Source organism: Patella vulgata, chromosome 8, assembly GCF_932274485.2.
Source record: "Patella vulgata chromosome 8, xgPatVulg1.2, whole genome shotgun sequence".
Taxonomy (NCBI): Eukaryota; Metazoa; Mollusca; class Gastropoda; family Patellidae; genus Patella; species Patella vulgata.
In genome coordinates, this window is record NC_065886.2 from 26,369,253 (window position 1) to 26,393,823 (window position 24,571).

General features: G+C 35.2%; 1 protein-coding gene across 1 annotated transcript in view; it reads left to right on the top strand.

The window, feature by feature from the left end:
* The window catches only part of LOC126829394 (bridge-like lipid transfer protein family member 1), a 61,785-nt gene extending 47,399 nt beyond the window's left edge, over window positions 1-14,386 (top strand). Inside the window, exons 54-63 of the mRNA XM_050559215.2 lie at window positions 2,128-2,374; window positions 2,707-2,864; window positions 5,716-5,914; window positions 6,477-6,688; window positions 7,613-7,867; window positions 9,957-10,130; window positions 10,750-10,932; window positions 11,382-11,510; window positions 11,848-11,992; window positions 12,629-14,386. Coding sequence (XP_050415172.1) covers window positions 2,128-2,374; window positions 2,707-2,864; window positions 5,716-5,914; window positions 6,477-6,688; window positions 7,613-7,867; window positions 9,957-10,130; window positions 10,750-10,932; window positions 11,382-11,510; window positions 11,848-11,992; window positions 12,629-12,833 — 1,907 coding nt within the window. The 3' untranslated portion in view covers window positions 12,834-14,386. The remainder of the gene's footprint in view (window positions 1-2,127; window positions 2,375-2,706; window positions 2,865-5,715; window positions 5,915-6,476; window positions 6,689-7,612; window positions 7,868-9,956; window positions 10,131-10,749; window positions 10,933-11,381; window positions 11,511-11,847; window positions 11,993-12,628) is intronic.
* Window positions 14,387-24,571: the final 10,185 nt, after the last annotated feature.

Here is a 24,571-nt window from a genome sequence, read left to right on the forward strand (position 1 = left end):
TGGGGCATGAAATAAAAGTATGATTTATATTGTAATTGGGTAGATTATAATAACATGCAGATAATTTCTTTATGATAAAATATAAATTAGGGCAGATACAAATTCAAAATATATTCAAACCAATTTAATTAAGATTAGATCTTAGTTTCTTACGTTACATATTCAGAAAGACTGCTATTCAAATAAGTCTGTGTTATGCACAAGACTGCAGTGAATTTTTAAAAGAGAGAATTTTGCTTGCCAGTTCACATTGTGGGGTCTACATGAGTAATAACATGACACAATGATAAAACTTGTTAAGTAAATATGAGTTTGGTCAGCTATAAAGTACAGAATGTCAAGTCTTATTGTATTCAATTTGGTTAATTTTTTGGAATCTTCTGTCTTTTTCTGTCTTCTTGTCCCATTAATAAACTGACACTATTGGTAAAACTAATGATAATAATCATGTCTGATTAATTATTTAACTTAACTAGTTAATATCTAAAATGTCTTAATTAGTATTCATTTTAATATCTAAAATGTCTTAATTAGTATTCATTTTAATATCTAAAATAACTTTTCTAAACTAATAATATATAGTAATTGACCATCAATTCAAGCTTTAACATTGTAGTAGATTTGATTTCTGAGTTTAATTGCATTATTGAAAAACTGAAGTTTTTATTTATTATATGGCATTTTCCTTAAGATAAATTTTTCTTCTAGATCATCTATTTTATAAATTCTAGATCATTTTAATTATTAGATCTTATGATATTTCAAGACAATTTGATATTCCTCATCAATCTTCAGAGGATCATATATATGATATGATGATTTATTATATAGCCTACATATATTATAGTAGCCTATGCAGATTGAATTCACAGTATTCGCGGTATTCAGAATTACGTCACTCCCTGCCATTTTGTTAGTCGATTTATCTCTGCAAATATTATTATCATTCTTAACTTGTGTGCTTAATCTGGCAATAATCGGTGCTGAATCTGACAATAGTCGGTGCTTTACAGACAATCTTGGTGGCTTTCAATAAATATAGTATTACACTAAAATAATTCATTTATTTTTTTGTAACCTTGGTGCCTATTAATTGGTATTAGTGGACTGTACCGTTCCCTATTGATTGCTTCGTTGGGATCCGTTCTATTAATTTCCACTCATTGAAATAGCTAGTCCTATAAAATGTGATGTAGCATTTCTACAGGCTTCAAACAGGTAGCATTGTAGAAGCTATAGTTGTGATTGCATTTTGCCATCACCCCATCATGTCCGTCCCTCATCCATAATTTCCTAAGAACTCTCTATGGGCACAATATTATTATCTAATTTATATGTTGTTTACATTAGTGAGATGAAAAGTCTAACTGATTTCAGAAATTTCTTGTGAACTTTACTGGCGCAATATTATTATCCGATTTATATGTATATTGTTTATATTAGTGAGATGAAGAAGTCCAATTGATTTCAACAATTTCTGATAATAACTTCCAGAGTTATTCTTCTTGATCACTACATTTAATCTTGTCATTTTTCTGATCGAAATTTATATGCTGTGTTTGGATTAGTGAATTGAAGAATCAGAATAAATTATGCACTTTTGTTCACTTTGTAGATATTTCTGATTGCTTTCACTTTTAGCTCAAGTCATCTTTTGATCTACTCTCTATTTATGATTAATGCAATGTATAACACAACAAATATACAGTTATTGCCCTTGGTTATGTCACATAATTTTGTCAATGCTAGATTTTGCTATGTATTTACTTAGAGATTCATAGTGCGACAACCTTTATGAACGAATTAGCAACTGTGGGTGTATGTTTCGTTGCCTGGAAACTATCCTTTACCCACTTTTAAGTTTATCCACTTAACAAAATGGCAGCGAGCCTGAAAGTGACCTGAATTTATAATCTCATCGAATAGTATTTATACCATATTCACTTAGTTTGAATATGCCAGCATGACCGTATTTCAGAGCTTTTCTGTTGTTTGTATTTCTTTCATTCTTTAGTGTTATTGCATGTTAAAATTAATGTACGTATTCCTTTTGTTTATCCATCCACATGCTTAATATATGTGTTTATTAGTTTTGTTACATTTATGTATTTATCATTTGGAATTTAGGAACATCCATCCATCATCAACGTTCTCCAACAGAAGCTTCAACAGAAACTTATCAATCGCCAAATACTGGACGTTCTTCACTTAGAAATAGAACCAAACAATATTTTACACCAGAGTTACCACGACAACGGCATACATCTGCTCAAACTAGTGTAACAAGTTCTTGGGAAACACTTGTATTGTTTGCTGTAAATTTATCCCGACTAGAATTAGATGTTAATATGAGTAATGTTATGGGTAATACTATGTAAGTTTATTGTATGTGATTTTTCTTTTTTTATGTGCCCACATTTCCTCAGGTAGTATATTGTCAAAACCACTCTGTTGAAAGTGAGTGCCATTGATCAATTTTTCACAGAGTAACAGCCCCTTGTCGTTGTAATCAAAACGAAGTCTGACAGGTACAATTTGGGTATTAGTTGCTGAAATCTAGATCTAGCTCTAGCTAAAATACATTTAGGTAGCTTGTCTCCTTTGGTATAATTGGTGGTTGCCTTGGTCAAATTCTCTCTCTTGGAATATACCATGAATACCAGAAAGTCAATAAACATTCAAATCATTTAAATGATGTTTCCTCAGGTGGACAACTAAAGAAGTCAAAAGTCAGGGTAGATTATCTATAGATAGTAGTGGACATAAGAATTTAAAGATAACAGCTGGATTGGGAGGTTCATCATTTGAATCTAGAGGTGGTGTTATAGGTGGTGCTATAGATCTACAAGGTGTACATGGTTTATGTAAGTAGAGATGCTTTTCAAATTTCATACCTTACAACAACTGCAACATATATGTGACCCGTGCTGGCAAAATGAGTCAAAATGCACAAAGTCTAATGAGCTACAGACAAAACAAGTGAAGATATTGATTTTGATCGAAATTGAGATTTTCACATATATGAGTCTATAAATATACTATCTATCAACCCAAAAGATTAAAATAGCAATAAAACATCTTAAAACACTTTTATTTTGTAAGAGTATCATATTCTTAAATATTTGGGGGGTTTTCTTAATATTCTCAGCGAAATCAGTCCTTCTACATAATACTTGGCATCGTTGTAAATATGACCAAAGTATTGCCAATAATCCCAATTTTGAGGAATACATATACTATTCAAAAAAAGTAGGGGATATTTGATTTTTAAGTGTTATTAAAGTCACCAAAGAAACTGACGAAGAAACAAATGACAAAATGAAATGAAGTTCACATTCATCGATTTATTCCAAATGATCGTTAGACTAAGTAAGGCACAGACTGACCATTATAAGGGTAAAATGATACCCGGGGTCAAACAGCAAAGTTACCACAGCATCACAACCAAGTCAGTAACGGGTAAATCCTCCTCTGTTTGCCAAACAAGCATTGATCCGACGTGGCATACTCCTAATGAGATGTCTAAGGTCATTTTGGTCCAGATTGTCCCATTCCTGTTGCAACGCAGCAGCAAGTTCTTGGACATTGGCAGGACGTCGTTGACGTAACCTCTGTCCAAGCATGTCCCAGACATGCTCGATGGGGGAGAGGTCGGGACTCAGTGCTGGCCAAGGTAATGTGGTGATGTTCTGTTGTTGGAGGTAACCTGTAACGATCCTGGCCCTGTGACATCTTGCGCTGTCATCCTGGAAGATGAAACGGCGGCCATGACGTCGTGCGAACGGCACAACATGGACTGCCAAGATGTTGTCCCGGTAGTACTGGCCTGTAACACGCCCTGCAACAACATGTAAAGCCGTTCTTCCAGCAACAGTGATGCCTCCCCACACCATAACAGAACCACCCCCAAATCGATCATGTCTGATGACGTTAACGTCTTGGAAGCGCTCGTTTCGACGACGCCACACCCTCCTACGTCTGTCCAAAAAATCAACAGTGAACCTTGACTCATCTGAAAACATCACATTGCTCCAGCGTCGATTATCCCAGTGTTGACGATCCCTACACCAACGACGTCTTGCCTGAATGTGATGATCTCTCAAACAAGGGATCACGCGAGGACGTCGGGCGCAAAGGTGACCCCTATGCAGTCGATTCCGAATCGTCTGGCCACTCACTCTCACACCAGTGTCTGTTTGAAGACGAGCGCTGATCTGATTTGCTGTGATGACACGATTTCTCAAGGCCACGGTACGGATAAATCGATCCTGGGCTTGAGTTGTCGCCCTTGGTCGACCTGAGCGTGGTCTGTCCTGTACAGATTGTGTATCACGGTATCTGGACCATAGCCTGCTTATGACAGACTGAGAAACATTCATCGTCCGCGCCACAACCGCCTGTGTTGTGCCGATCTGTAGCATGCCAAGGGCACGTAACCTTTCATTTTGGGTAAGCCGACGCATATCAAAATTTGTTTTCTGGTCACTAAAACAATTAAACTGATGTTTCCACCCTTGAATTCAATGCCACAATGACTGTAACATTCAAAGTCAGAGTCGTGCAAATCTTGGGTTGGACCCCCATGATGATCCCAAGCATCACCTGCATTCCATGCGGTAGCTATTGGTGCGTTTGGGCGTCACATGTAACTGGAAATGTTTCTTCTGTTAGGTTCTATAGTGACTTTTTTCGTAGTCATTTGCATATTTTAGTATTATGCCCCCAAAATCAAATATCCCCTACTTTTTTTGAATAGTATACAAATTATCGAAAGAGACACCCTGCGTGGTGCATTGTTTTATCATGGCTGCATTCATCATTCTATCTGGGGTTCAGATTCTGATACCATTACGGTACCTGAAAATAACAGTAAACCTAGACTGTACACACAAAGCCTTATTTTAATTGAGTTGTGTGAGGAAGATAACGGAACACGCCTATAGCTGCGGCGGCTTTTTTGATAATCAAGAGTCTTAATCTGCTGAGCACTAACAGAAAAGTGCTAATTAAGTGGTGAGATTAACAGAATTTATTCCCATTAAAGTTATAATATACAAAACCTAATGTATGGACCATTCTCTTTTGTTCTAATTATAACACTGAGAGAAATATTATACAAAAAATAACAAATATATGCCATGGTTTCCATGTTATTTTGTTTTATAACATACCGACATCTTTAACTTGCTTTTTCTCAAAGCTACCTTTTCTGACATGGGCAACTTTAAATGGGTATAGGTAGCTCAGTCAGTTTTCGCCCAATTCATACCCCAACCATACATCATTTTGAAGGTATTAAGGCGGAGAATTAAAAATAATAATAATTTTCAAAATTTCCTCATTACAACTCAATTTGCCGGCACTTTTAAGACAAATAATTGAAATAATTGTTCATAAAAGTTTAATTTGATGGGTATATTTTCTTTTAGATGTACATGTATAAGTATTTGGAATTCTATGTAGAGTAGGCAAGCAGGTCACTGAATCCATATAATAGATTTTACTTGCATATACACCATTACTTCACAGGTACCTGTCAGGAGTAAAACAAGTATGTACACTATGTATGAACAGCATAAACTCTAGCTATGCATGTGGATTGAGCCCCGTTGTCATGTGACAATTGCAAATTCTATTTCTATTTTTAAAAAACTCAACATATGTTCATATTATATGATCAATGCTGATTTTTTATTTTGAATCTATTTGTTTCAGTTCAAGTAAAAGAAGATCCAGATTTAGGCCATGATCCAGATCATCGTGCTGGTTTAACTTTAGAGGCGTTAGAGGGTCGTGTAGATTATATGGGCAGTAGTGTATTAATGACCAGATTAAATAATTTAGATTTATTATTACGTGATGATTGGCATGTAGAAAGAGAAACTGGTTTAGATACACCTGTAGCAACTAAAAGGTAAATTAAACAAAATATATAAATAGATAATAAAAAGACTTTCTGAGTAAGTTTGGTACATTTTTGATTATTTGGTGTTGATCTCTGTAAAGTATGGTACCAAATAGAATTTTCTTAATATATTAATCTTTGCCAGGAAATCATTTATTATTAATGAAACTTGTGTTTTTAATGGACATACTGTAATAATGTTGACTTATTATTTTATTCCACTAAAATTGGGTTGTACTCTATTTCTAATGAAGAAAATCAGTTTCATACAAGTGGCAAGTTTAAAAAAGTGTGAAGCCATATAGATCTTACACCCATTCTCTGTTGTTATAAATTTGTCAAACAAATGACTATTTGTCCTGACTGAAACTATGTTGGGACTTATGTAATGGTATAAATTTGGCATAAACTGGAACCCATATCATTATTAGATTTTGGCATATTATCACCTTGATAATACGCAAAAAGGGAAAATGTTGTATCTGTGATTTTTCTGTTGGTATTTATATTACATTTAACATCCTTTGACTGATTACATCTGATTGTGTTGAGGTTTTTTTTATATCAACAGATCAGCATATTTGTTTGTAAATGGAGATTTATCTTGGGATCAGTTTCATATCATGATATCACGATCTACAACACCGGATTTAATTAAACTCGTATCTAAACTTGAGGAATTCTTTACTCAACAATTAACCAGCAGTAAACGAGTTTTATCAGCGTTCGGTCCTCTTAGTAGTAAACCTAATACACAAAGACACAGTAAACTAGCTGATGATCGTAAGTGATTTCATACAACATTTCTTAATATCTTTTATCTATAGAAAACAGAAAATTATTCATCAGTACTTTCCTGTCCTAATGTACAACTGTTAGTGAACATATTCTAGAAACTTTAATTGTCTTCAGAATATGCTCAATAATATATTGTATAATATCCTGTCACCCTTAAACTTCATTCCTTTATCCTTCTTCATGCCAATACTTCATTCCTATTTATACCTCATGCATATATCCTTCAATAATATTTCCTTCTTTCCTTTATATTTCATTTCTTTATCTGTTATTCTTTTATGCCCCATGTCTATATCCTTCATTTATTTATACTTTATGCAAATATACTTTATTCCTTTATACTAAAACCAATAGAAATGTTCATTAAAGAGGTATTATTAACTATAATAGGTAAAAAATGGAATATACAGAAAATTTCAGTCAAATTACTTCACTCTGAGCCGAGAAAAACAAATTTCAAAAACATTGTAGCCTCGATTGTCATTGTTACCGTTGTTACGATAAACACAGCCTCTATTATCCATTTTAACGGTTAATCATGAACAGCTTTTGTTTAAAATCGCACCCATCAGTTGGCATCCAGAGTTGATTATGGTCTTGTCATGTTAATAAATGTCTAATTACTAGTTTATATAACATTTAAGGCCTAAAGAAAGACCTGCAAAAGGCAGATTTAGCTCTAGCATAATGTATGTTTAACTATGATTTTAAAAATCATATTATATCATGAGTGGTTTACATGTAGTTGAATACACATGAGAAAAAACCATTCACAAACCCCATTGAAGGAATAAAAATAACTAATTTAATTAATCAAATTAGATAAAACAGCCATGATTTACAAATTGAAATATTGGTATTATAATACAATTTTTTTTATCTGTTTTTTGTTTTGCGTTGTTATTTTAGTATTAGCTGAACTACGACATCACAGACATTGGCAGGGAGCTTTAGAACATCTGGTAGGTTGTCGTTTCTCCATGTTATCACAGATATTACCAGAAGAGGGTATGGTTCTAGGTGGTTCTGTTACACTTAAAGGTGAACATCTGTGTCTGGCATCATTCCATGGCATTAACTTCCGCTCTAAATCCTGGGCTTTATTTAGCATTAGACAACCGTATATTTCTTTCTCTACAGAAGCACAGAAAACAGAGAATGATAGTAAGTAATAAATCTTTCTTCTATACTATCTGCACTCTGCAGGGAAATAAAAGTTTTAATTCTACATCCACATTCCACCATTCAGTAATAACCTTTCAACAATCATAGTGACATATTATGTTATCTGTAGTCGCGTTGTATTGTCTACAATGAGTGGAATTCATAAAGGAAGGTTTAAAGGATTTATTGAGTATAGAATAAACAATAATTACCTTTACAATAATTTACTATGCTATTCCAAAGTGTCAAATGGTTTTGCTCTTGCCTACCTTGGGTTGCAGTGTTGACCATTTAGGCTGCAGTTTAACTTGAGTTGATAGTCTGAGAAGAACCTTCAGGATATAACCGATCCCAATTCACAAGGTCATTCGGATGGGATGGAAATCTAAAATTCATTTCACAATTGGGATTCAAAAATGTATAGGTGGAAACTATTCTCTCCTTTCATTTACAATGGGGTTTTGTGAATGGTAGTTATATCGTACTACATGATTTGAGTTTTATATTTTAGATATCCATATTGTACAAGATTTGAGTTTTATATATACTATTCAAAAAAAGTAGGGGATATTTGATTTTGGGGGCATAATACTAAAATATGCAAATGACTACGAAAAAAGTCACTATAGAACCTAACAGAAGAAACATTTCCAGTTACATGTGACGCCCAAACGCACCAATAGCTACCGCATGGAATGCAGGTGATGCTTGGGATCATCATGGGGGTCCAACCCAAGATTTGCACGACTCTGACTTTGAATGTTACAGTCATTGTGGCATTGAATTCCAGGGTGGAAACATCAGTTTAATTGTTTTAGTGACCAGAAAACAAATTTTGATATGCGTCGGCTTACCCAAAATGAAAGGTTACGTGCCCTTGGCATGCTACAGATCGGCACAACACAGGCGGTTGTGGCGCGGACGATGAATGTTTCTCAGTCTGTCATAAGCAGGCTATGGTCCAGATACCGTGATACACAATCTGTACAGGACAGACCACGCTCAGGTCGACCAAGGGCGACAACTCAAGCCCAGGATCGATTTATCCGTACCTTGGCCTTGAGAAATCGTGTCATCACAGCAAATCAGATCAGCGCTCGTCTTCAAACAGACACTGGTGTGAGAGTGAGTGGCTAGACGATTCGGAATCGACTGCATAGGGGTCACCTTCGCGCCCGACGTCCTCGCGTGATCCCTTGTTTGAGAGATCATCACATTCAGGCAAGACGTCGTTGGTGTAGGGATCGTCAACACTGGGATAATCGACGCTGGAGCAATGTGATGTTTTCAGATGAGTCAAGGTTCACTGTTGATTTTTTGGACAGACGTAGGAGGGTGTGGCGTCGTCGAAACGAGCGCTTCCAAGACGTTAACGTCATCAGACATGATCGATTTGGGGGTGGTTCTGTTATGGTGTGGGGAGGCATCACTGTTGCTGGAAGAACGGCTTTACATGTTGTTGCAGGGCGTTTTACAGGCCAGTACTACCGGGACAACATCTTGGCAGTCCATGTTGTGCCGTTCGCACGACGTCATGGCCGCCGTTTCATCTTCCAGGATGACAACGCAAGATGTCACAGGGCCAGGATCGTTACAGGTTACCTCCAACAAAAGAACATCACCACATTACCTTGGCCAGCACTGAGTCCCGACCTCTCCCCCATCGAGCATGTCCGGGACATGCTTGGACAGAGGTTACGTCAACGTCAACAACGTCCTGCCAATGTCCAAGAACTTGCTGCTGCGTTGCAACAGGAATGGGACAATCTGGACCAAAATGACCTTAGACGTCTCATTAGGAGTATGCCACGTCGGATCAATGCTTGTTTGGCAAACAGAGGAGGATTTACCCGTTACTGACTTGGTTGTGATGCTGTGGTAACTTTGCTGTTTGACCCCGGGTATCATTTTACCCTTATAATGGTCAGTATGTGCCTTACTTAGTCTAACGATCATTTGGAATAAATCGATGAATGTGAACTTCATTTCATTTTGTCATTTGTTTCTTCGTCAGTTTCATTAGGTGACTTTAATAACACTTAAAAATCAAATATCCCCTACTTTTTTTGAATAGTATATTATATTTTAGATACCCATATTGTACAAGATTTGAGTTTTATTGTTGGTGGAGCTAAAGCTCCTGATAGTAATGGTCAACATATGGTAACAATATGTAAATTATCTAGAGGTCATTATGTACCACAACAATTTACCAGTGTACAAGAATGGTTTACCTACGCATTCGCTACTAATGAAATCAAAGGTAAGTAACATCTGATACCACTTTTAATTATTTGTTACTGTTTTTGTATTCAATCGACTAGAGGTGACCTTCTTGTGTGTAAAGGAGCTTGGTTTCTTATAAAGTAATGTATTGATCGATGTCATACATAAGGCAGACAGTCAATAATCATTTTCCTTACTTAACGATACATTATCCCAACAACCAAGAGCCTAAATACACAACCATTGAATGGAAAATATATTCAAACTGTATTTGTTGATAAAATCATGATATTTAGTTATAGATTTGGTTTTGAATCTAAAAATACTGCTATTACAAGTAGTAGCTACAAAAAAATTGGGAGGGGGTAGGGACTTTTTTATACCTTCCAAATTTTGGGGGGATATTTTTTCAGATTTTTTAGAAATTTTTCTGTATATTGTACAGCTGTTTTGATACTCCAACATTGTCATGTTGACGTATTATATGTCATCGTCCGTTCACATTTGTGCATGGACACTTTACAGGTCACAATTGTGGTCACGAAGGGCGAAACATATCGATAATCAGGTTTCATTCCAAAGTTATTCCTCTATGTAGCTGAAAACTTTTTAAGTGTGCTCTTTTAAAAACTTTTTATGATCGTTTCTCATTTCAGAATTGGACACATTCCCAGTCATTATAAAAGATCGATGTAGACCAGAAAGTCCACCAGAACATCGAAAAACAAGAAAATCACAAGTTTACAATCATGAAACCGAGATTATATTTGGTATGCCTTCAATGACATTAAACCTGAAAACATCACATTTACAGGGTAAAAATGTACCAGTTACTGAAGGTAGGTCGTTCGGACATCTATGTATAAATTATTATCAATATAAAATATCTCTGGCAAGTAATCCACAATAGTGTTAAGGTGATGCTCTCTGAGTTACATTGCACAAATAACTATAGAATTAAAATATAAGCCTGTTTATATCAAAATGAACAATTTGTGTTGATACAACATTAAAACCAGCAAGATGGAGGACATCCTGGTTTATTTTCATTGTAGAAAATATGACTTTTGTATAGAACATAAATCTGATCAATTATTAATTATGATTTTTAGTGGATTTTGAAATAAATCTTCCTTCTACCAAGCATAAAACTAGATGTTATTTTCGCTCAATTTTGTGGGTAGTCACTCGATGGATTGCAATAAGCACCAGAAAAATCAAACAATTAAAAGTTGGTACAATTTTAAGAAGATTGTATTATTTATATTTTATCTTGATATTTTGATAGATGCACCACCTGTAGTAGAGTGTACATTTGTTACGGAATTCTATGATCATATAAATGTGGCCATGGATGCTGAAGTCATACTTTTTCTACATGATTTAGTTTTATCTTATATTAAAGAAAAAGATAAAGGTTTGTGTTGTTTATGTTTGAATTTTGTTTTAAATTTTATACCAGCATATTTGTTTTTAATTTTTAATCTGAAATTTGTGTTGCAAATATACAACTTACATGACAAAGTTTAGTCAAAAGATAGAAAAACTTTAATTATATTTTATAATCTAGTTGGAACATTTTAAACTAGAATCCTATACTGTATTCATAAAAAATAGTGATTGAGGAAGAAGTAGTCTAGAGGTCTGCACTTTAGATGATAACCACACTCACTGAGTCAAAAGAGATGTGGATTTGATCCCAGACTTGTAAATATTCATCATATTTTTAACATTGATCATATTTTGTTCAACAGGAGCCCGCATGTCATATGGTCATAGTTCTCGTTCACCTAAATCACCAGATTTGGAGAAAAAGAAAAACCCTGATCCAACAGCTGCGTTAAAACAAGACTGGCGTGATTTTAGATGTAAAGCATGGCAATTAGAACCTACTGTTAGGTAATAATTTTTAATCAATTGTATATCCCTTTATCACGATCTGTTACGACAAACAGACCGTGTTATGGTATGGCCAATGGCATTCGTCTTTCTGTTATTTTTATGATTTCTGACTTGAAGTTGCCATACAGTTCTACAACATTGTGATAAATTTTATTCTAGTTATTACCCACATTTTAAAGAAGTACACCTCCTACTCTTATATTGGGCTCTTGATTGTGACTCCAGAATGGAATCGCAATCCAGTGACACAGAATTGAGTCCTATCACAGTTATGCTAGTCCCAAAACATATCTGATATCTGGTGTTCACAGCTTGGTCAAGATAATACCATAAAAAAGTTGGTGGATGCATATTAACCTTGGCCTGACTCTCTATAAAACCAAAAATTAATGCACTGCTGTACTTAAAGTAATCTGCTTGAACACCAGAAAAAATTGTGAGACCTAAAAATTCTTAAATTAAATGTTAAAATTCTTTATTTCAGCGATGACCCTTGCTTGATAAACTAGATTGTCAATTATTTTCTTACCAACAAATGTTCATGTACTGTAGGCCCTATCTTTGATACCTGGTAACAATTTATTTTTTTACAAAAAAAGTTACTTTGTTTATCTGCTATTTTATTTGTTTCAGATTATTACATTGGGCATCACGACAGATAGATCCAGTAGGTGTGGATTATGTCTTACAGAAATTAGGTTTTACACATGCTAGAGTTACTATACCTAAATGGGTACAGAGAGGTTTTATGGATCCAGTAGATAAAGTATTATCTGTTTTAGTTGATAAACTTATAGTATCATTACAAGATCCACCTGATGCTGATGAGGTGGACTAACTTCTATGTACTGTACCATATTTCTGATCAGTTGAATTGCTGTTAGCAGTAGACTAAACAGACTTTCTATAGGAACCATGTTTATGTTGTTAAGACTTGATATTTGATGCTTTGATTTTCATTATTTTTGAATACTGCAGCAAATCTTTAATAGCTTGGATCCCTGTTTGACTGATTTGTAAAATATACAAACAGCCCCTGTAGACATGTAAATGAGTCAATTATTTTGATTTGTCAACAAGTATTAGTAATAATAATTATATATGTATGGAATTTGTGTTAAATTTTGAAAGAATATGATAAACACAGAAGTGGTTGTGTGGGGGAGTTGATTGGAATACAAAGTGATATTACTCAATGTTTGTCTGTTTCTGTTCTTGTATTTAGAAATGTTCATTCGAATTAATGAAATATAATTGAGGCTTTTTGTGTTAGCTTAAAGCAGTAAAACGTCTTTCATTCAGTGTTGTGCAATATTCTTTATTTTTTCCATTTTTTCATTGTATTAATTTTTAATTTTATGTTAGTGCTTATGTCTTTTTTTTTTATTCTCATGACAAATCATTTGTTTACTTTGTCTCTAAAACAGGTGAGACTAAAATTACTTTATGACGTCATGTGGTCAAACATTTTTACTTTTACATTTTAAACAAGAAATATTGACCCAGATAATTTTTGTTCAAGTGCTATCGACCAGATAATGGTACAGCCAAATTAAATCATGTTTTCCAATTTAAGCTGTTAAACAGTATTAAAGGCCCATGTTTGGTAAAAATAACAATACTGTAAAATTTAGATATTGCTTATTTTCATCAAGATTTGAATTGTTAATTTTCAAAAAGATTAACATGATTCCTGGGAAGAAAATCAGATCTGACAAGTTGAGACAACTGTGTGTAATTATGCAAGATTTAGATAAAGAGCTAGCCATTCTTGCTATAATAGTTTGAAAATAGATATTAGCCTTTGAAGGTTTGACAAGACATGTGCAATAATTTTAACCTCCGTACTGTTTGTTCGAAGCTAAATCTCGCTCCTCCATTTTTAGCTTAAATCAAAATATGGCTGAACTGTTCTAATCTATTTAATAACGGAGAAATCTGATGCCATCGAGAGTTGATTATAGCCTCTATAAGTTCATTAATGTCTAATTAATAATTTAGAAAACATTACAGGCCTAAAGAAAGACCTGCCATAGGCAAATTTAGCTCTTGCATAATGTATCTTTTCTTGTCATCCATTTCATGTACTTTTTTTTTTTCGTTTTTTATGAGTGTTTGTTTGGGATTTTCTAATTCAAAAGAAATAATAATAAGAAGAAACATTAATTAGATATATCATGAGACTTGTTTTTGATTGTATCTATCTAAAAAGAACTTACTTTCTTTGTAATATGATGTAAATCAATTGTATTCATTTCTATTTACATAACTGAGTATTTAATTCACTAGAATATAATAATTCTTTATTTTCCTAATTTACATTTAAAGCTGTTGTGTATTTAAAGTTTATTTTCTGTCATTTAGCTAATATGAATAAAGTATGTAAACATCTATTCTCTTTACTTGTACCCCAGTGTCTTTGATCATCTGCACAAAACTTTGAACGATACACATGTATGTTGAAAAATAGTGAAAATGGGACAACCACGATTGGGATTTGTTTATTTCGCCACCTTTTTTGTATATTTCTCTACTACATGTAATTAGAAATACCCTACATTTCACAACACAACAAAACGAAGTGAATGTAGGTAATATTGCACAGGTATACTAATGTTGATGATCACATTGGTTTTTAACAACTTTTCACATGGGCATGATTATGCATTTCAAACAGTGCATGGAACCTATTTATTTTGGCTCACCCCTCACCAAGGGTTGCCATATTACAGCCATTTCATATTTCTATCTCTTCATTTTATTAACTTGCATTTCAATCAAAACAGGAATGTGGACATATTATGCAGTCTTAGCATTGCTCTTGTTATCCTTGAAATACTATTTAGGTTACATATATTTTTATATGGCTGACAATATTGTAATAAGAAACCTCTACATGTTTGGCACTACGGGGTACAGATGTGACATTATAGATGTGACACTTTCTTCTAGGCCTTTCTTCGACTTCACGTTGTGGGATCAATTATTTCAATCATCAATTAACTGACTCTGGAACACCGTTGTTACTAAGTTTATATAATTAAATACATACAGCAAACTACAAAGTTATGATAGTACTTTTCGAGTTATTAAAATATCCACGGTCTGAGTTTAATATCCCTTCTAACTCAGATCAGAACGGCTTAAACATGGCAAGAGCCGCATACTTCTTGATAGTTCTACACAAGGTTCGTGCTAGGATGATGTGTTCACCCTAGCCTCTAAGCCGAGGAGGCTATAGGTATGGTGATCGACCGAGCTCCAAAATATTGTCTGAGGGTAAATCAAACCTGCTCTTTCCTACACGGAAAATGTAATACGTCATTTTTATTAGGGCGGGACAATTACCATTTTTGGGTAAGTGTTTCATATAGGCACCGTTTAACGTCAACATTATTCTATTTAATTGGACTAATCCGTACACAAGATGACTGGACGATAGTACTCTACTTTCCAGAAATGGATACTGACATAAATGTCTGTGAGTTACTCTAAGATAGTAGCAGAGTAATGCAAGCTACTACATTACCCTAGTTTTCGTCACACATCATGTAGGTAATGATTTCTATATTAAACAGAACACTTTTCTTAGACCTAAAATAACCCTATAGTGTGATACATGTTGTGAAAGATCTTTGATTTTTGATCAAATAATACACTCTTCAAAAAAAGTAGGGGATATTCAGAAACAATACAAAACTGCGGAAATGCACTGCTGTTTTTATTAGAGGTAATCAGTGTATGTTAATAACAGGTCAATTGCCTACACATGAACGTGAACAATTCATATAGGCGGCTTATCTGACGGCCCCATTTCACTCGCAAAGAGATACACTGTCAAAAGTGGAAATGGGCGATTTTGATTTTTGTCTTAATAATGAGTAATTACTCCACCAATCCTCAGACATTCAGCAATTCGTCGTGGCATGCTCCTAATCAACCGTCCAATCACAATTTGGGGAAATCTGACCCACTCCTCTTGCAGTGCCATGACCAATTCTTGCAGTGTTGTCGGTTGACGCTGACGTCGACGATAACGTCTCTCGATCAAATTAACCGTAACACACTAAAGCAAAGTTACGCTAAACAGTAAATCTTATACAAGAAACCACAGGAAAGCAAACATGGATAGGATAAACCAGTATTCGGCAGTTTTCATTAACCCTTCCCTGAAGTGTCAAATTTGACAGTGAACCCCTCCCACGTGTATGGCGCTATTGCGTGTCGCATGTGCAGCTCAGTGGTTCTGTTGGGGCGATACGTTCTTCATCTGTGAACATACCATTAAAACTGGGCGTATGAAAATAGTGGCGTCCAGGAATTTTCAATGAACGAAGGTAACGAAGGGGGTACCAAAGATGAGAGTTTACGGGGGTTCTATTTATTGCAGCCTCAGAATGAACCGGATACCAAATTTTGCCTGAATAGTTGGAAGAATCTATATACAAAATTAGATTATTCTGACGTTGTAAAAGGGTTATATTAAGGTTATGTATTATTAGCAATGTATATGGATGTGGGAAATGGTATCAGATGGGACAGAGCCACGCCCAATGTTTGTGTGTCTTGTGTTTCACCTACATGCTGCAATTCTTAACAGATACTTTTGAAAGTTCGCATACCTATTTCTTATACCCTAAGGATGACCCCTATTGTTTTTTGGTGATTGCCCAACCCCAAGGGGCAGAGCCATACCCATTTTTTCTTTGTGTCTCTGTGTGTTGTACGTATATATATTGGTCCATGTCCAACACCCAATTGTTAATATTTTGTCAGTAAATTTGTAGAAAAAACCCCCAACGCCTAGCCGTCTTTGCCTCTTTAGACCGGAGGCTCAGCGCGGGGGGCGGGGGGGGGGGCCATGAAATGGGCACAAAACCAGACCCAACTTTTCTAGAGTAAAATTTTGCGTAGAATACGATGCCGAGTGGTAATCAGTCCGCCGTTGGGGCGTTTTCGAGATATTCGGGGTCAAAAGTCAAATGAGTTCATTTGCACTGGAAGTGAATGCGCAGTCATTCTTGTATTATGAAATGAAGGTGAAAATGATCGGAAGTAATCACACTTTCAATAAAAATGTAAACTTGCTAAATTCACCTTTAGTCTTAGTGACCCTGGAGGTCAAAAGGCGAAATTTACCGTTTTTGCACTAGGAAGATTTAAAGCAATAAAATGGCAACGTAAAATATAAAAATTAAAGCGAAACCTGTTCTAATTAATAATAGGAACATTTCAAATTTATCTTTAGGTGGTCTTAGCACCGAACTTTTACTTTGGAACGTCGAAAATGATCTTGCATAACAGAACCAACACATTTTGAAACCTGTTTCAAAAATACGTAAAAACTGTCAAATCGAAATCTCTCCGATTTATTTTCACAACGATTGTTATACATAATGATACTAGTTATCTGAAAAACAATTGAATAGTTTCAGTGTTGGACTCCAGCCGGCAGGCCGCGTGGATTTCCGAGAATCCCAGTCTAGGAAAACCGACGTTAATCTGTGACGGGAATACACGCATCTGGCGACGAGATTAAAATTTTGCAAACTTTTTAGGAGTTTTTATGAATTTCAGTTAGCCTTAGGTCTAAAGTATCCAAAATTGGTTGATGGACTTCCGGGTCACTTTGCCAAATGTCAGTTTGGCGGCCATCTTTAAAAATGGCCGCTGTTTTTTTATTTGAAATAGTGCGAGCCAGGGAAACCTCCACAACTCCTCAACAGGTTCATCTATCGTTATATAATATGGCTCAAAATGTTCATAATACAATTCCGCATCTGCTGGTATATGATACATGTTGTTTAATCAATACTATCAGTTTCAAAATAAAAGACTAATCTGAAAAAAGCAATATTTTCGGGGTTTTTTTTTCATGATGTCTGTACATAAGTTTACTAACAAATCTTGTTCAGACCCATATAAGCCAAATTACCTATTTGGTCAACTAAAGTGATTTACTAGATATTAGAAACATTGATCATAAAAAATAATCTCTAATATGTGTCCCAAATCTAAGATGGCGGATATTCAAAATGGCGGCCAAAGTTTGCTAAAATGGCCAATTTGTCAGATAATAGTCATTTCACTGTTTGATATGACATGTAATATCCAAATGAAAGGGTTTTCAGTGTTACTGAACTTAAAATTAACCAAAACAAAGGGTTTTAAAAATCCAAGATGGCGAATATTCAAAATGGCGGCCAAAATTTCCGTAAAATGATCGATTTTCTGTTTGATATAGCTTGTAATATGTCTTTTATAAGGTTTTCAGAGTCACTGAACTTGAAAAAAAAACAAAAATTAATGTTGAAAATGATGCCAGTGATAGTACTAGAAATGGCACATTCTTTAGAGAATATATCAGGCTTAGACCCTCGACCCTCCACCCATAAACAATACAATAGGTCATCTGCAATTGATTATACTGGATCTCACAGATTAGAAGACATTACACCAATAATGAGGCATTTTAATTTCATCTCCTATGTATTTGATTTGAACCTTTTTAGCGGAGTGAGAACCATTTATGATATAACCAATTCGTTCAGAAATGGCAATGTATAGTCTAGATATGGTATCCACAGATCCATTTCACAACAAGTTGAAAGTTTAAAAAGAATCGTTGCGAAGATAATTTGAAATGCATTTACGACTAGGTATCACAAAAGTAATGTCGACCAATTTCGTCCTTCGCTTTAGGAAGTCCTAGGATTTAATGACATCATCATTGTCGCTGCTGAGATCTTCTGTTTCTTCTTGTGCTTTGGCTAATGTCCATTGCTGATGAAAAACAGTATTTGCAATTGTCACAGTAATTCCAATGAGGTGGATGGTTGTGACATTGCATTAGCAAAGAGGAAATCGTGAGACTTGGCTTTTGGGATACCTGTACGTAAATGTATTTCAAATTATCTCTGTAATTATTATTTTTAAACTTAGAACTTGTTTTGAAATACATTTTACACTTTGAACTTTCATAATTGACAAATGTGAATCCATGATACCATCTGTCTAGATGGTACCAAAAAAGGTTGCCAGGCATAGTCTTCAAAGTAAAACCGGATCACATTACCATTTCTGGACCAGAAATAAAATGCAATGTGGGTTAACGTCAAACTGTTCTGTACTAACTAGGTCAATGAAGATGGCCAAGGTTCTTTTATGAGCAGGCCAACGTGTACAAGGGAACTTGGTTTTGGTACCATCCGAAGGACTAAACAGTTTCTTTCGAGACCCTCGTTGCTGCACCCTGACAATGGGTAACCACACTGGGAAATCCTCAGGTACTTTCTCGGCAAACACAGATATCGAATTCCGGACCTCGTTGAGCCTTACTCACTGAGCCACCATTTCGGCCCATTTCTGAACAAAAAGAATAGGTAAATTCTTAACAACTAGATATATATGCAAATGTATATTAAAATTCCACATCGTTTTACTGGAATAATATTAAATCTTGTTTTCTGATCTGCGAGATCTAGTATAATTAATTCCAACCTCCCCCAAAAAACTACTACACTTTTTTTAATAATAAGCCAATGTAAGCAGCTTGATATATGAAATGTAAAAACCAACTGATGCATTGTTATTCCTGGTAAGACAAATGTCTTAACTACTGAGAAGACAAACGTCTTAACTGAGATAGATAAGAAGAAGTAAATACACAACGTGAAGAGGGAGCAAGGAAGACAAGTAAAAATACTAGACTATCACAAGGCTACTAATTCACTGCCAACAAGATAATTCAGATGTTGGATTTTTTAATTGATAATATCTTTGTTGAATTTGGAGGGGAAATATATCAGCAAGTGGTAGGTATCCCCATGGGCACCAACTGTGCACCTTTGCTTGCTGATTTGTTTCTCTATTCGTACGAAGCCGATTACATACAGGCACTCGTAAAAACAAATAAACGATTAGTCAGACATTTTAATTTCACTTATCGATATATCGACGATGTTCTATCACTGAATAATCCCAAATTTAGTGATTATGTAGAATTTATATATCCTGATGAGCTTGAAATTAAAAACACTACTGACAGTAACAATTACGCTTCCTACTTGGATCTGCGTCTCGATTTTGACAATTGCCATAAACTGAGTGTTAAATTGTACGATAAACGTGATGATTTTGACTTTCCGATTGCTAACTTTCCATTTATTAGTAGTAACATTCCAATATCACCAGCTTATGGAGTGTTTGTGTCTCAGCTAATTCGTTACACGGGAGCTTGTTCCCTTTTTTCTGATTTGTCATCTAAGCTTCAACTACAAGGATACTAAACTTATAAAAACCTTTAAAAAGTTTTATGGCCGTCATGTTGACTTGATTGGTAAATATAACATGTCTCTCTCGGCTATTATTCTAGATATATTTAATTGACGGGTATACTATCTCCCTGATTATATCTACTACACCGTTAACACTGTTCATCACGTGCATTTTGCATACCGATAGTCCATTGGCCAATCACGCTATTTTACCAAATAGTTTGGATGCAGCTATATGGCGGGTGTGGCGTCAGGCAGGGTAAGCTTACTCTTCCACATCTGTTACCACTGTTTGTCGTGTATTTGGTACACGGTGAACAGTCCATTTTGCTGATTACACTATTTTGCCTATATCGTTTTTTTTAGGACTTCGAATTTTGTCTAATGGTTTGGATTGTTCGTACTTGGTTTTATTTTATTTATATCTAGTAAGAAAAGATGCATGCGTCATATGTAGGATGTGGCGACCGGTTTTGATCTATGTCCGCTTTCTACGTCTGACAAAAGACCCATGGTGATACACCAATCCAAGAGAAAGACTGACGATTGTCCCGTTTTGTTCTTAAAAAATTTAGGTAATATTCAAGTTCAATGATCCTGAATACCCGATAAAGGACATATTACAAGCCATACAAAACACAAAAATGACGAATATCTGAAAGATCGTTCAGTTTAGGGAAAAGCCTGCCACCATCTTGGATTTTAGCCATCTTGGATTTTGGAAACTATTTTTCTAGAGATTGTATTTAAGTTCAGTGACACCGAAAACCCTTTAAATGGCATATTACAAGGCATTTCAAACAGTAAAATGACGACTATCCGAAGCATCGACCATTTTAGGCAAATTTTGGCTGCCATTTTGAATTTCTGCCATCTTGGATTTGGGGAAACTAATTCTAGAGATCAAGTTTAAGTTCAATGACTACGAAAACCCTATATATATTATATATCACAAACTTTATCTTGCGTGATACGCATCCATCCTAACAAGAAATTCATTTTTCGTCAAATTTGGGCGGCCATTTTGGAAATCGGAGAGACCTCAACCAAAAATGACGTCACAGAAGTGACACAGTATCAAAATCGTCTTCAGTGACAAATTTTGTCTCAGAAACAAGCGGTTCCCAAATATCGTTCCGATTGTGACAACCTTAGCTAAACGTTCACTAAGTTGGTACCCTACCTCGCCAACGTTCGACATTTTAAAATTGACAGTCTACTCAAGACTTTTGTTGAGGTTGCGGCCACCGCAGCTGTACAGAGAGGGACACTGGGCGTATTTATTTATGCCAAATGAATAATTTAAGAAGACCACATACATAATTTGGTTAAATTTACTCTGAACATGATTTGGCAGTAAACTTATAAAATAAATCTTGTAAAAAAAATGCCAAAACTTTGCTTTTTTAAGGATAATCTGTTGATTTCGAAAATATATGATTCATTCACCAACATGAACAGCAGATGTAGAATTTCATTACGAACACTTTGAGCCATATTTCATATCAATAGGTCAATCTGTTGAGAAGTTATGAAGGTTTCCATGACACACTCAATTCCAATAAAATAACGGCGGCTATTTTTAAAGATGGCCGCCAAAATGGCATTTAGCAAAGTGACCCGGAAGTCCATCAACCAAATTTGAACACTTCAAGTACCAGGCTAACTGAAAATCATGGTTGAATTTATTCATCAAATTGGTAATGATACTCCAAAATCCGAGGTGTCACATGGACTGAAAGGTGAATTTAGCAAGTTTACATTTTTATTGGAAGTGTGATTACTTTCGATCATTTTCAGCTTATTTTCATGATACATGATACAAGAATGACCGCACATTCACTTTCAGTGCAAATGAACTCATTTGACCTTTGACCCCGAATATCTCGAAAACGCCCCAACGGCGGACTGATTACCATTCGGCATCGTATTCTACGCAAAATTTTACTCTAGAAAAGTGGGGTCTGGTTTGGTGCCCATTTGATGGACACCCCCCCCCCCCCGCGCTGAGCCTCCAGACTACTTGTCATAATACAGCCATTTCATATTTCATTCTTTTCATTTTAAAAAGTACCATACATGTATCAATCAAAGCAGGAATGTGGACGTATATTGCAGCGTTAGCGATGCTCTTGTTTTTTTTATTATTTTGTATGAATTATTTAAAGATGATTTATGAAAGAGCTAAAACTGCCTATCGCATGTTTTTGTATGGCTTTAAATGTTATAAAAATTATTATTCAGACATTTATGTTCATGATATTAATTTGATCATGAAATAGAGTAGAAGATGCCGTGTACTGGCTTTAAAATGTTCACTGTGTCTTAATTTCGAATGATCGACATGATATTAAGTTAGAGGTTTAGCTCCTCTAAAGCAGTGACGCTCATGGTTCCACCAAATCGAGTGTGATCGACATAAAACGTGGCATGGTTGTTTATGCGCCATGGGCGATTATTATACGCTCGATCACGCGTAGTTTGGGGTATATATATATATAGTCGTCGCCCCTGTTTATCCGTCAGTTAACAATTATATAGGCAAGCGTTTTTGCAGATTTCTGATGTGATGATTGCAGACCTTAATAAGATTACCCTATCGTTTTTTAGCGTTCTTTGACATTTTGTCCTGGGGTCATTCTCCCTTTCATTCAGACAATTTTAGTATAGGTGTCGATTTTCAACCTTCTCCAATTTTCTGTCATTCTAACATCGTAATTTCTCATTAACGCAACAGAGGATAGAGATTCTAACGTAATTTTTCAAACTCGGTATACGGTCCCTATCTGGAGTTCGAAAACAAAACTTGTTGACGTGATGGAGGCTACAGTTTCAGCGTATTTAATTCGAACTCGGTGTGAAGTTTTTGGATCATGAGAAGATGAACCCAGATATTCAGCACTCCGCGATCTTCGGTTCCGGAGTCAAATCCCCTTCTCCGAAAACATTGTTATCGTGATAGCGGCTACAGTTATAAACAGATTGTTCACAATTTTTTTCTGAAGCACTAGGGTCATGAAAGGACCATTTCACGGGTGACTTACCCGTTGCCGAAAACTTTGTTAACGCGATAGAGGCTATATACAGTTTTCAACAGATTTAAATTAGGTGCAATATATTGGGAACGTGAGAAGACGAACTCTATCGATTGCCAGTCCTCTATGACCGCCCCAGTTCCTGATTCCTCAACTTTGCTAAAACCTAAATTGTTAATTCAATAGAGGTTCAAGTTTTTATCAGATTTTCGTCAAAAATAGTGTGATGCATTGGGGTCATGGAAGGACGACCCCTTTCTAGAGTTAGCTCCCCTTTGCCGAATACATTGTTGTCTATGGCTATATTTTCTTCCGATACTACACTGCTGTAGGCCTATTTCCACGTTTTGTGTGGCTATAATCTTTGATTGTTTAATATGAAACTACAATTCTAATGCTTGTCTCAAGGTTCATATTATTTTACATTCGTTGCTTATTTTTTATAAATCATATCCTCCTTTCTTTTTTTTTAAAAAAAAGGGATCAACTTACTTGTGTAAACAATTTAAGAAAGACTCGTTGACTCAAATTCCATTACGTTCATTTCATAGACCTTGGTTTGATTAATGGATTATTATAAATGTCGATTAATTATATCTTAATATCTCAGAAGTAGTAAAGGTGTGACGTGTCGTGCCAAGTCCTTTAAGTGTTTTTGTGCGTTTTCTTTTTTGTTTTTTTGTTGTCTCTATACCGAGAAGCCGGATGTATTGCGACTAATGGATATTCCCTTTATGAATCTACGTAGACTGGCTAATGTTTTTAATGACCGCAAGGCAACAATATTTTTAGTTATATGAATATGGTTTGTATTTTTTCAATGTAACAAGCAAATTATGAGGAATAAATAATATCAAATCGGAGTTACCAGAATTGATCTTTTCCCTAACAAAGTCATCATTGTTTTGTTTATTTGTTTTTTTGGGGTTTTTTCTAAGGTTTTTTTTTTTTTTTTTTTCTAAAGCGCAACATAATGAAGTCACTTAAAAATGAAAAACGTCGCAGTTTATTTCTGCAACTGGGGCCAAGTTTATTTCGGCCAATCGCCCTAATTAAGCATACACAATTTGGGTCAAATTTCACCATGTTTGTTTGGTAACAGTGCTGTTATAAATTTATTGTTGGGAATTTTAGAATGTTGACCTTGCTTGATGATTCGGTGTGTACTTTTACGAAGGTGCGGAAATTACCCTATCCTATTTATGTACATAGTTATTGTATATAGTGATGTTAATTTCTCCTTATATTTAGATCACTCTGTATTC